General features: G+C 44.7%; 1 protein-coding gene across 4 annotated transcripts in view; it reads right to left on the bottom strand.

The window, feature by feature from the left end:
• The window catches only part of LOC139228860 (Golgi integral membrane protein 4-like), a 78,546-nt gene extending 69,365 nt beyond the window's left edge, over positions 1-9,181 (bottom strand). For 3 of the 4 annotated variants that reach the window (XM_070860318.1, XM_070860319.1, XM_070860320.1), the window contains exon 1: positions 8,778-9,181. In XM_070860318.1, the coding sequence (XP_070716419.1) occupies positions 8,778-8,964 (187 nt within the window). In that variant the 5' untranslated portion in view covers positions 8,965-9,181. The remainder of the gene's footprint in view (positions 1-8,777) is intronic. The other variant, XM_070860321.1, reaches the window with a different exon arrangement.
• Between the last annotated feature and the right edge of the window lie 4,346 nt (positions 9,182-13,527).

The following is a 13,527-nucleotide window of genomic DNA, read 5'->3' as shown; positions in this document are numbered from 1 at the left end:
CCTCCTCGACTGACTGCTCCGAGCTCCCGCTGGCCTTTATAGGCCTCTCACCGACCCCGGACTCGCGCTGCTCCGAGCTCCCGCCTCCTCGACTGACTGCTCCGAGCTCCCGCTGGCCTTTATAGGCCTCTCGCCGACCCCGGACTCGCGCTGCTCCGAGCTCCCGCCTCCTCGACTGACTGCTCCGAGCTCCCGCTGGCCTTTATAGGCCTCTCGCCGACCCCGGACTCGCGCTGCTCCGAGCTCCCGCCTCCTCGACTGACTGCTCCGAGCTCCCGCTGGCCTTTATAGGCCTCTCGCCGACCCCGGACTCGCGCTGCTCCGAGCTCCCGCCTCCTCGACTGACTGCTCCGAGCTCCCGCTGGCCTTTATAGGCCTCTCGCCGACCCCGGACTCGCGCTGCTCCGAGCTCCCGCCTCCTCGACAAGCCTGAAGGCTCTGTGCCTCGAGAGGAGTATTCGGAATAAGGTGGACGAATTAACTGCAGACAGCAGTTAACGGATATGATGTAATTGGCATCACGGAGACATGGCTCCAGGGTGGCCAAGGCTGGGAACTTAACATCCAGGGATATTCAACATTTAGGAAGGATAGGCAGAGAGGAAAAGGAGGCGGGGTGGCGTTGCTGGTGAAAGAGGAAATTAATGCAATAGTAAGGAGGGACATTAGCCTGGATGATGTGGAATCGGTATGGGTGAAACTGCGGAATACCAAAGGGCAGAAAACGCTAGTGGGAGTTGTGTACAGACCACCAAACAGTAGTAGTGAGGTTCGGGACAGCATCAAATAAGAAATAAGGCATGTGTGCAATAAAGGTACAGCAGTTATCATGGGCGACTTTAAGCTACATATTGATTGGGCTAACCAAACTGGTAGCAATGCGGTGGAGGAGGATTTCCTGGAGTGTATTAGGGATGGTCTTCTAGACCAAAATGTCGAGGAACTAACTAGAGAGCTGGCCATCCTAGACTGGGTGATGTGTAATGAGAAGGGACTAATTAGCAATCTTGTTGTGCGAGGCCCCTTGGGGAAGAGTGACCATAATATGGTAGAATTCTTTATTAAGATGGAGAGTGACACAGTTAATTTGGAAACTAGGGTCCTGAACTTAAGGAAAGGTAACTTTGACAGTATGAGGCGTGAATTGGCTAGAATAGACTGGCAAAGGATACTTAAAGGGTTGATGGTGGATAAGCAATGGCAAACATTTAAAGATCACAAGGATGAACTTCAGCAATTGTACATCCCTGTCTGGAGTAAAAATAAAATGGGGAAGGTGGCTCAACCGTGGCTAACAAGGGAAATGAAGGATAGTGTTAAAACCAAGGAAGAGGCATATAAATTGGCTAGAAAAGCAACAAACCTGAGGACTGGGAGAAATTTAGAATTCAACAGAGGAGGACTAAGGATTTAATTAAGAAGGGGAAAATAGTGTACGAGATGAAGCTTGCAGGGAACATAAAAACTGAGTGCAAAAGCTTCTATAAATATGTGAAGAGAAAAAGATTAGTGAAGACAAACGTAGGCCCCTTGCAGTCGGATTCAGGTGAATTTATAATTGGGAACAAAAGAAATGGCAGACCAATTGAACAAATACTTTGAATCTGTCTTCACGAAGGAAGACACAAATAATCTTCCGGAAATGCTAGGGTACCAAGGGTCTAGTGAGAAGGAGAAACTGAAGGAAATAGTTATCAGGCGGGAAATTGTGTTAGGGAAATTGATGGGATTGAAGGCGGATAAATCCCCAGGGCCTGATAGTCTGCATCCCAGAGTACTTAAGGAAGTGGCCCTAGAAATAGTGGATGCATTGGTGATCATTTTCCAACAGTCTATCGACTCTGGATCAGTTCCTATGGGCTGGTGGGTAGCTAATGTAACACCATTTTTTAAAAAAGGAGGGAGAGAGAAAACGGGTAATTATAAACTGATTAGCCTGACATTAGTAGTGGGGAAAATGTTGGAATCAATTATTAAAGATGAAATAGCAGCGCATTTGGAAAGCAGTGATAGGATCAGGCCAAGTCAGCATGGATCTATGAAAGGGAAGCTTGACAAATCTTCTGGAATTTATTGAGGATGTAACTAATAGAGTGGACAAGGGAGAACCAGTGGATGTCATGTATTTGGACTTTCAAAAGGCTTTTGACAAGGTCCCACACTAGAGATTGGTGTGCAAAATCAAAGCACTTGGTATTGGGGGTAATGTACTGACGTGAATAGAGAACTGGTTGGCAGACAGGAAGAAGAGAGTCAGGATAAACAGGTCCTTTATAGAATGGCAAGCAGTGACCAGTGGGGTGCCGCAGGGCTCAGTGCTGGGACCCCAGCTATTTACAATATACATCAATGATTTAGATGAAGGAATTGAATGTAATATCTCCAAGTTTGCAGATGACACTAAGCTGGGTAGCGGTGTGAGCTGTGAGGAGGAGGCTAAGAGACTGCAGGGTGATTTGGACAGGTTAGGTGAGTGGGCAAATGCATGGCAGATGCAGTATAATGTGGATAAATGTGAGATTATCCACTTTGGTGGCAAAAACAGGAAGACAGAATATTATCTGAATGGCGGCAGATTAGGAAAAGGGGAGGTGCAACGAGACCTGGGTGTCATGGTACATCAGTCATTGAAAGCTGGCATGCAGGTACAGCAGGTGGTGAAGAAGGCAAATGGTATGTTAGCCTTCATAGCTAGGGGGTTTGAGTATAGGAGCAGGGAGGTCTTACTGCAGTTGTACAGGGTCTTGGTGAGGTCTCACCTGGAATATTGTGTTCAGTTTTGGTCTCCTAATCTGAGGAAGGATGTTCTTGCTATTGAGGGAGTGCAGCGAAGGTTCACCAGACTGATTCCCGGGATGGCAGGACTGACATATGAGGAAAGACTAGATCGACTGGACCTTTATTCACTGGAGTTTAGTAGGATGAGAGGGGATCTCATAGAAACATATAAAATTCTGACAGGACTGGACAGGTTAGATGCAGGAAGAATGTTCCCAATGTTGGGGAAATCTAGGGGACACAGTCTAAGGATAAGGGGTAAACCATTTAGGACTGAAATGAGGAGAAACTTCTTCACTCAGAGCATTGTTAACCTGTGGAATTCCCTGCCGCAGAGAGTTGTTGATGTCAGTTCATTGGATACATTCAAGATGGAGTTAGTTATGGCCCTTATGGTTAAAGGGATCAAGGGTTATGGAGAGAAAGCAGGAAAGGGGTACTGAGGTGAATGATCAGCCATGATCTTATTCAATGGTGGTGCAGGCTCGAAGGGCCGAATGGCCTACTCCTGCACCTATTTTCTATGTTTCTATGTTGTGGGTTCAGGTTCCAATCCAGAGACTGCAGCGCAAAAATCTAGGTTGACACTCCAGTGCAGTGCTAAAGGAGTGCTGCACTGTCGGAGGTGTCATCTTTTGGATGAGACATTAAACCGAGGCCCCATCTGCTCTCTCAGGTGGACCTAAAAGATCCCATGGCACGATTTTGAAGAAGAGCAGGCGAGTTATCCCCAGTGTCCTGACCAACATTTATCCCTCAATCAACATCACAAAAAAACAAATTATCTGGTGATTATCACATTGTTGTTTGTGGGAGCTTGCTGTGCGCAAATTAGCTGCCACATTTCCTACATTACAACACTTGTATTTATATAGTGCTTTAACATAGTGAAATGTCCCAAGGCGCTTCACAGGAGTATTATGGGATTAAAAAAATTGACACTGAGCCGCATAAGTAGAAATTAGCGCAAGTGACCAAAAGCTTGGTCAAAGAGGTAGGTTTCAAGGAGCGTCTTGAAGGAAGAAAGAGATGTAAAGAGGTGGAGAGGTTTAGGCAGGGAGTTCCAGAGCTTGGGGCCTAGGCAACAGAAGGCATGACCACCAATGGTTGAGTGATTATAATCGGGGATGCTCAAGAGGGCAGAATTAGAGGAGCACAGACATCTCGGGGCGGGGGGGGGGGGGGGGGTGGGGGTTGTGGGGCTGGAGGAGATTACAGAAATAGGGTGGGGCGAGGCCATGGAGAGATTTGAAAATAAGGATGAGAATTTTGAAATCAAGGCATTGCTTAACCGGAAGCCACTGTAGGTCAGCGAGCATAGTGAGTGGGATTTGTTGCGAGTTAGGACATGGGCAGCCGAGTTTTGGATCACCTCTAATTTATGCAGGTAGAATATGGGAGGCCAGCCAGGATTGCACTGGCAAGTCAAGTTTAGAGGTAACAAAGGCATGAATGAGGGCTTCAGCAGCGGATGAGCTGAGGCAAGGGCGGAGACGGGCAATGTTACGGAGGTGGAAATAGGCGGTCTTAGTTATGCTGCAGATAGGTGGTCGAAAGCTCATTTCAGGGTCAAATATGACACCAAGATTGCGAACAGTCTGGTTCAGCCTCAGAGAAGTTGGGAGAGGGATGGAGTCAGTGTCTAGGGAACGGAGTTTGCGGCGGGTACCGAAAACAATAGCTTCAGTCTTCCCAATATTCAATTGGAGAACATTTCTGCTCATACAGATCTGGATGTCGGACAAGCAGTCTGACAATTTTGAGGCCGTGAAGGGGTCGAGAGAAGTCATAGTGAGGTAGTGCTTGGTGTCATCAGCGTACATTTGGAAACTGACGCAGTGTTTTCGGATGATGTCGCCAAGGGGCAACATGTAGATGAGAAATAGGAGGGGGCCAAGGATAGATCCTTGGGGGACACCAGAGGTAACGATGTGGGGATGGGAAGAGAAGCCGTTGCAGGTGATTCTCTGGCTACGATTAGATAGATAAGAATGGAACCAGGCGAGTGCAGTCCCACCGAGCTGGACGACAGTGGAGAGGCATTGGAGAAGGATGGAGTGGTCAACCGTGTCAAAGGCTGCAGACAAATCAAGAAGGACAAGGAGGGATAACTTGCCTTTGTCACAGTCACAAAGGATGTCATTTGTGACTTTGATGAGAACTGTTTCAATACTGTGGCAGGGGCGGAAACTGGATTGGAGGCATTCAAACATGGAGTTCCGGGAAAGGTGGGCACGGATTTGGGAGACGATAACACGTTCAAGGACATTGGAGAGGAAAAGGAGGTTGGAGATGGGACGGTGGTTTGCAAGGACAGAGGGGTTGAGGGTTGTTTTTTTTTTGAGGAGGGGGTGATGTCAGCAGATTTGAGGGAGGCGGGTCAGTACCTGAGGAGAGAGAACTGTTAGTGACAGTGACTATACTTCAAAAGTATTTAATTAGAAAGAAAGACTTGCATTTATATAGCGCTTTTCATGACCTCAGGATGTCCCAAAGCGCTTTACAGCCAATGCAGTACTTTTTGAAATTTGGTCACTGTTGTAATATAGACAGAAAGTAGTAAAACTTCTCAAAGTGCTACATGTGTTATAAATACATAAAATAACATTATGTAGTTTAACATACTGTGCATATCCGTTTCCTTAGGCACTTTGGTATATAAAAACAATAAAGACACAACTTGACTTCTCTGTAAACTTGAGTCAGAAGACTACTTACCTCTTACTACTTAACCCTTTGAAGCTAAACTGCATCAAGCTTTACAATACAGACAGGCTTTTGGTGCTGGTTGCAAAATCCACACAACTATGTGACCAAGAGAAGTTTACCAGCCTCAAGTCTGTGGGATGATGTATCTGTCCACCAAGCTGCAATTACAGTGGGCTCCAGCTAACCAATGGCTGGTCCCTTTCTTCAACGGACTCAAGAAATGCTGTCAGACACGACTATCCTACATTGAAGTCTACCGTTTCATGTGGCGCCAGGAGGCTCCCAAAAGTCTGCCTGGTGGTGTCCCCCTCCCCTGTGAATGGAATAGAATGACACCTTAGACCACCAGGGGTAGTAAGGAACTCTCTCTCACAATGGCAAATAACAACTCTCCCTTTCAATAACTAATTAGCACTTCAAATCACTATTGTGAGAGCCTAAACGTAGTTGCATCTTGAGGAGAATCCAATGGACAAAAAGGCTAGTTTCTGCCTGCTGATTTATTGTTTAAAAGACTTGCGTTTATATAGGGACTTTCACGGCCCCCGGACGTCCCAAAGCACATTACAACCAATGAAGTACTTTTTGAAGTGTAGTCACTGTTGTAATGTGGGAAATGTAGCAACTAATTTGCACACAGCAAGCTCCCACAAACAGCAATGTGATAATGATCAGATAATCTGTTTTAGATGTTGATTGAGAGATAAATATTGGTCAGGACACCGACCGGGGACAACTCCCCTGCTCTTTGGGATCTTTTACCACAACCTCCTGACTCAGAGGCGAGAGTGCTACCCACTGAGCCACAGCTGACAAAAAATGATGCTGCATGCATCATTTGAGAGTTAACTACTTGCATGTTAGCATTACAGAAATTTTAAGTTGAAAAAAACAAGCCCATTCCCTACACCATTTACTGTTTTTATTTCATATTCCTTGCATTAATATTTTATAGTTTAGTGATATTCTTTCACAGAAATGCTGTGAAATGACACACACTGGAACTCAACAGTGCAATGATTTATAATGGGTGCAGTTGTGCTATATCTATATTCTGTATGTTGAATTGGTAAAACAAAACCCCTATTTGTCTAAATTTAGTGGGGCCTTCAGCTTTCACTGGTTTATTCGGCTCAAGAAGGCATGTTTTTTTGAGTGAACGTTAAGCTGGCTCATTATATATAGGTGCCAAATATTGGATTTTATGACGCAAATAAATTGCTTCCAGCTAGTTCCACATCTGAAATATTGTGTATAGTTTTGGGCTCCTTACCCAGGGAAGGATATACTTGCCAAAGAGGGAGTGCAACGAAGGTTCACCAGACTGATTCCTGGGATGGGGGAATTGTCCTATGAGGAGAGATTGAGTAGACTAGGCCTATGGGAGGTGATCTCATTGAAACAAATAACATTCTTACAGGACTTGACCGGGTAGATACAGGGAGGATGTCTCCCCTGGCTGGGGAGTCTAGAAACAGGGGTTACAGTCTCAGAATAAGGGGTCGGCCATTTAGGACTGAGACGAGGAGAAACTTCCTCACTCAGAGGGTGGTGAATCTTTGGAATTCTCTACCCTAGAGGGCTGTGGAGGCTCAGTCTTTGAATAGATTCAAAACAGAGATTGATAGATTTTTGGATATTAAGGAAATCAATGGATATGGGGATAGTGCAGGAAAGTTGAGTTGAGGTAGAAGATCAGCCATGATCTCATTGAATGGTGGAGCAGGCTCGAGGGGATGAAGGGCTTATTCCTGTTCCTAATTCTTATGTTTCATGCAGGGGTGAATGATACAACCTATGGAAATTTGACCAAATCTAAGATTTTTACTTAAAAACTCAAATCTCTTGTCTGATTGAAACCAGATATAGAATGTACCAACAGCGCGGCAATAATGTCTTGCTTACATCTCTTCAGTACTGAAGCACCTGTTTACATTGTTTGGTTTGAACGTTAAGTCTCCTTCCCAGGAGAGGGCTCTGCAAATGCCTTGCTTTACACACACACAGCTCCTCTCAGCTGCCCACATGCAGAGAGCTCCTCTCAGCTGCCCACATGCAGAGAGCTCCTCTCCCACAGTTAAACTTTGTAATGCTTACAGGGCTAAACCTGGGCTCTTTGTAAGTCCAGTTTGACACCGCATGGAGTTAGAGTCCACGCAGGGTTAAACTGCGGGCCTGCAATCCTATGCAGTTTCTCTCCAGAATCAGATCACCTCGAGTCCAGATTTACACGTCCACTGACAATAAAGATGTGGTGTAAACATAACTACTGAGGATGTGAGTTGGGATTCAGATCCGCTTCTTACAACAAACAACCAATCGCTAGCACAGACACCAATCAAAGTTAGCAGGTCAAACAAAGGGCCCACAAGCATTGTCATCATCAAATGAGCACATACAGATCAGAACCATTCTGGGTTGCGCGGACAAACAGAACGCTCTTCCTTCCCCCAAAATCTGACTGTCATTTAATCGCAGGTTCAAGTAACACGATTGTTGGACTGGCCACATTATCAATTTCGCATTCAAAATTCTGAATCAAAAATTCTGAATCACAAACAAAAAGTTAAATTAAAAATATGACAGGACTAACAACTTCAGCAGAAATTATCTAGCTGTTAATCTTTGAATGCTGAGATGATGCGGGCCCTGCCTAAAGGGCCGAATATAGCTGAGCAGATCCCCAGCTCCTCTGGTGACACTCTGCACTACCCGGGGATGGGGGTTAGAACTGAACGGTTTGAGTTGATCAAACAGGTTTCCTAACCCCAATTTCTATCTGATTTCACCTCCCTCGACCGTGTTAATGAATCTAAATCTCGAGGAGAGACGGGTCTGACCTGAAAGATCAGCTACTTGTCTCCCAAACACTAATGAATATTATGCACAGTTATTCGGTCAATGATTTCGCCCGGAGCACGAGAGATTAACAATTGGGGGCCAGATCTGAGGGTTTTTGCATTGTTGCGAAGTGAGTCTTTGCTGGAACAAAACTTCTCGCACTAGAGAACTATTCTAGGAATGTAAACATACTAAATTTGCAGTATTTACAATGCGCCCCAGAAAAGAGAGGCAGTAATAATCTAGTGTGTAAAAACTAACTTTTCACTTCAAATAACTAGAAGTGAATAAAGTGTCACCGCTTTGTAAGGATTAAAATAAAGTTGCCATAGTCCAAAATGTTACAATCACCGGATGCCTCTAACCCCGCCCTCCATCATTTATTTTTACTCCGCTGTGTCTGGAGTGTTTTAAACTCCTCGGGAAAGCAGCTTAGCTAACAGACCCACCTTGTAACTGAGCCGAGACCGATTCCTGCTGCTGCTTGTATTTCTGGGCCAGCGTTTCGGCGCTTCTGACATTCTCCTTCAGGTGGGTGTAGGTGTAAAACCCGAGCCCAAAACAAAGTACAACTAGGACACAGAATCCCGTCTGGAGAAGCCCCTTCTGTCTCCTGGAGCACATCCCATTCCCCATGGTGGAAGAATTCAACTCCGGTCACTCTATGCAACCTTTGGTGCGGTGGGGTTCAGCAGACGGGAGCAGAATCATGTTTTCCCCCTCCCTCTGTGTCCCGGCACTTTCCCTCTCCAGCGGGACCCTTGGAATAACGATAAACAAATGGTGACCGCAAGCTCGGCGGAGCCAAACCCCGCGATTCAGCTCCGAGCTACATTAACTTGATACATTTAGGAAGTAGCGAAATTGGCAGTGAAACTGACCAATGGGCTGTCCCGCCGCTGACGTCGCGCACACGCAGCAGCCAATCCGCTCAGAGGCTGGGGGCGGAATTTGTAAAGATAAACGGGGCCTATTCTCCCTTTCCTTTAATTCCGAGGGTTTGTTATGTTAATGATCAGTGCCGGTAACCAGGGGTCACACAGCGTGATTAGAACTACCATGCACGGCTCCTTCCATCGTTAGCCCCCTACAAGGTCCTGCTCACATTGAAACTTTGGACTCCAGTATTGTCAGCGCCCTCCGGCACTGGGAGACCGCACATGCAGCCCTGACTCGTCCTGACCTTTGAATCCGTGCAAGAGGCTTATTCTTATTTATCTGCTTACCAAACCGCTCGATGGCATGAGATAGTCAGAATGCATCAATGGATTGCAAACATATAGGCAGGAAATATTGGAAATGCACAGCCAGTGGGTCAGCAAGTGGCCACTAGACTGATCTTTAGAGGGCTGAGTAATGAGGGAAGACTGGATAAACTTGGGCTTTTCAGCTTTCAAAAGATACGTCTGAGATTAGTCTTGAAAGAGGTATATAAAATAGCAAGCCGCGTGGGAAAGGTAAATCTCAAGCACTACTTCACACTAAACAGTGAGAGTTGTAAGATACCCTATGTGGCTCACATATATACGTGGGATTAGACTTTGGTTTAATTTCATGATTGAATTTCTGTTTTATTTTTACTTATAGATCGCTTGTAGATTTGTGCTGTAGCTAGAAGGACTGCTGTTTATTTTCTGCTGAAGTGCAGTATGTGATTCATGCCTGTTGACTTTTTGTGAAACAGTCTTGTGATATGGAAACGGACAATGGGGCCAGAATGATTAGTTACGTACTTAACTAATGGTAGATTGGCCATCTAGAATCTTTGTGGGAACGACCGCATTTCTGGGGGCCTTGCTCACAATAACTGTTATTACGACATAATGAATCATCTAGGATAGTGTGCATGAATAGAGAGGCCTAGAAAAATCTTGAGCTTTCCTTCACAATTTGTAGTCAGAATCGCTGAAGTTTACATCTCTACCCAGAGGGGAAACCGGGTAATGTCCTTTATTTCTCTCTATGTCTACTGCTTAGTGACATTGGATATGTCAAAGACTTGGTCGAATACAGTAAAAGTTGCAAACCATATTTGGTGTCAGATTCAAATTCTCTTGCACAATAGAACAGGGCGGCACAGGGTCAAACTGGCGCAAGGCATTTAAGACTGATGCCAAGAAATTGTTTACACAACGAGTGATCAACTTGTAGAATGGGTTTCTGGGTAGGTAGTGGAGCCAAAACCTGAGAATCAATGAAAACCAGATCCACTGATGGGGTGGTGGGAACTGTAAGGATATTTCTGGGTTAAGCTGGGCTGAATGGCCTTTCTCTTCTGTATTGATCTTGTGAAAAAGACAGGCTAATGCTTCAGGTGTGACCTTCACCAGGAGTGCAGAGCAGAGTCATTACAGTCTTCTGACAGCCAATATCCCATTAAAGGACACTGAGTCTAATTTAAACTGCTTCTGTTTGTGTTGCGCATGTGGTGCAATTACATAATTCATGTTGAACCGTGTCGCACTTCACCAAGCTGTCCCATACACTCCGTGTATGACATCAGCCATCAAAATTCATCACTGAGGGAAACTGGATGCTGCAGTGGGTTAGATGTGGTATTTCACTCTGGGACCTGGGTTCAAACACAGCCCAGTTGATAAACAACAACTGGCATTTATACAGCGCTTTTATGGTAGTAAAAGGTCCCAAGGCGTGTCACAGAAGTGTTATGATCCACAGGATGAAAGTTCCCTGAGTCTGCTAGCTGTAAGGGTCCTATGTGAAACGTTTGGGCAGTTTCAATCCAGTCCCTAGTGGGCATGGCCTCAGAAACTGTCCCGAATTTGGCACTAATTGCCAATCTCACTCAGAAAGACCTCAGCATAGCTGGTGTTGGAAAGTGAAATAGTTATTTTGGTGCAGTGGGGGTGTGTTGAGTTTGGGGCTGAGGTACAGTGTTGGGGTAGAGTGTAGGAAGCTTAAGTCTGCACCTGAACCTGCTGTACCTGACCTGGGAGTGCTTGATGCTAATATTATGGGGGCAAAATTGGGTGCCTTTGCGCCTCCCGGAGATCGTGACTTCATCGCCGTTCGCATCGCCCCGGTAGCGCCTCGGATCCGAAATTGAGTTCCGCCCCCTGCAGCAGCATCGGGCGAAAATACCGACAGCTGCAGGAAGCGCGTATCGGGCAGCCGTGTGCTTCCAGGGTGAGGTGGCCGAAGTAAGTAAAAATAAATTACCTTCTCTCACCGCCCCACCTGCTGCCATCTGATTTAACGTTCCACCTCCTTCTTGGAGCGCAAACAGCAAATTTTTTTAAGTTTGAAATGATTAGCGCCTGGCGCTAATTTTTCAAACTTTTAAAAGTTAGGGCCCCAAACAGGGCGATACCCAATTTCACCCCCTATGAGGCTGAAATTAGATGAGGTCCATTTCCTCCACTAACAACTCGCTCCTGGATGAGTACAACAACATAAAGTGAAATAAAATCACCACTGAAGTGATATTCATCCTTTCTATGCAAATTCAGGTCTTCATTTAATTGCGATTGTTTAAAAATTTCTCAACGTAGAGAATAAATGATCCATGATAAAATCACTGACTTTACAAAAATCATTTTTATTGGATTTTAAAAAACAAAAATAAAGGCATTGGGTGAAATTAACAAATGTCTTGTTCACTCACCTGCTGTTGAGCATTTCTGTGCTTTGAAAAACAACATATTTTTCCCAATGTTCCGAGTTATTTCTAGGACCAAAGCCAATGACGCGCCCAAGGTGACCTAAAATGGGCCAGTGGGCTTGAACTGCAGATCTGAAGACGCCTAAGCTGTTTTCTGCTCTCCCCACCCCCCCATACCCACCCCCCCCCATTTTACTTCATGTGTATATGCACCATTCGGTATCCGAATCTCACCAGTATTTTATTGTCCATTTGCCGTGACAGTTGGCAGGTGAGTAGGCATTGTCTGTGGGTGAAGCCATGGCACCAAACAGGACTGCTATCTAATTTATACCCAATGACCAAGTGGAGAATATTGGAGTCCTCATCATCGTGTGAAGATCTGGGAATAAAGCAACTTTATCTTTAGAAGCAGAACAGATGAGCCAGCAAGAGTGTCAGAAATGCATTTAACAGCACAAAATGTGTTCAAAATTCAAACACTGGCTCAATGCAATTGACACCAAGAAAATCCATTCCGATCTGCCAGAAAAATGATTGATAAATGGATTAATCTTCGGACAAGGTGTCCAGCATATTTTATGAGGTTTCTAGTTTTGGTAAATGTTATACAGGGTCTTCATTCATTCATTCACTCATTCATTCATTCATAAACAAGAAATAATTTTGGCGCTATGTTTATAAAATCTTTTATAATACACTGCCAATAATCTATAATATGTTAAAAATCTACACAGAATTTTTGTCCACTTTCTCCATTATAAATTCAAATGTCAGCAATTATAATGGAATCTTCCTATGTAACCTTGTCCTGCTGTAGCTCCTCAGTTTGGCATTCCCCAGCTCGTCAGTCTATATGGAATCATAGAAGTTTATAGCATGGAAGGAGGCCATTTCGGATCATTTCACACCAGTCAACAAAGAACTATCCAGCCTAATCCCACTTTCCAGCTCTTGGTCCATAGCCTTGTAGGTTATGGCACTTCAAATGCATATCCAAGTATTTTTTAAATGTGGTGAGGGTTTCTGCCTCTACCACCCTTTCAGGCAGTAAGTTCCAGACTCCTACCACCCTCTGGGTGAAAGAAATTCCCCTCAAATCCCCTCATGGTGTAGAAATGTCTATGCTCCAACCAGCTCTATATCTCTGCTTCCCAAATTGCCTTAAATTTTGCTTTTGAATTATAAATAATGATATAAGATCAAAGTATTATCAGGATTGAATATATGACTTCAAAATGGAGACTGAATTATGTCTGTATGCCCTGATCAAATTAACCACCACCCTCCAACTCACCCCTCACCTGACGACTATTTTTGTTTTTGACATGAGCAATGGCATGGGAGGTTGATTATTATTCAATAAATACACTTCTTAAATCTAATTTCTAAGTCCATGGTCTAGAATCCTTTGCTGAATGTTAGGTTAATAAAGGGTTTCCCATATTCTGGATGAGTTTTGTTACAAACCTACAATTCCTGCATTGTCTAATGAACATATTTCCTCCTCTCTCCACAAATAATCTTTTGCATTTTGTTCTTTGAAGTCACTCCAAGAACCCCTGAGCATTTGAGAG

This window comes from Pristiophorus japonicus, chromosome 18 (assembly GCF_044704955.1).
Source record: "Pristiophorus japonicus isolate sPriJap1 chromosome 18, sPriJap1.hap1, whole genome shotgun sequence".
NCBI classification, from domain to species: Eukaryota; Metazoa; Chordata; class Chondrichthyes; family Pristiophoridae; genus Pristiophorus; species Pristiophorus japonicus.
The sequence above is the reverse complement of the archived record's forward strand: the minus strand, read 5'-3'. Positions and strand labels throughout refer to the sequence as shown.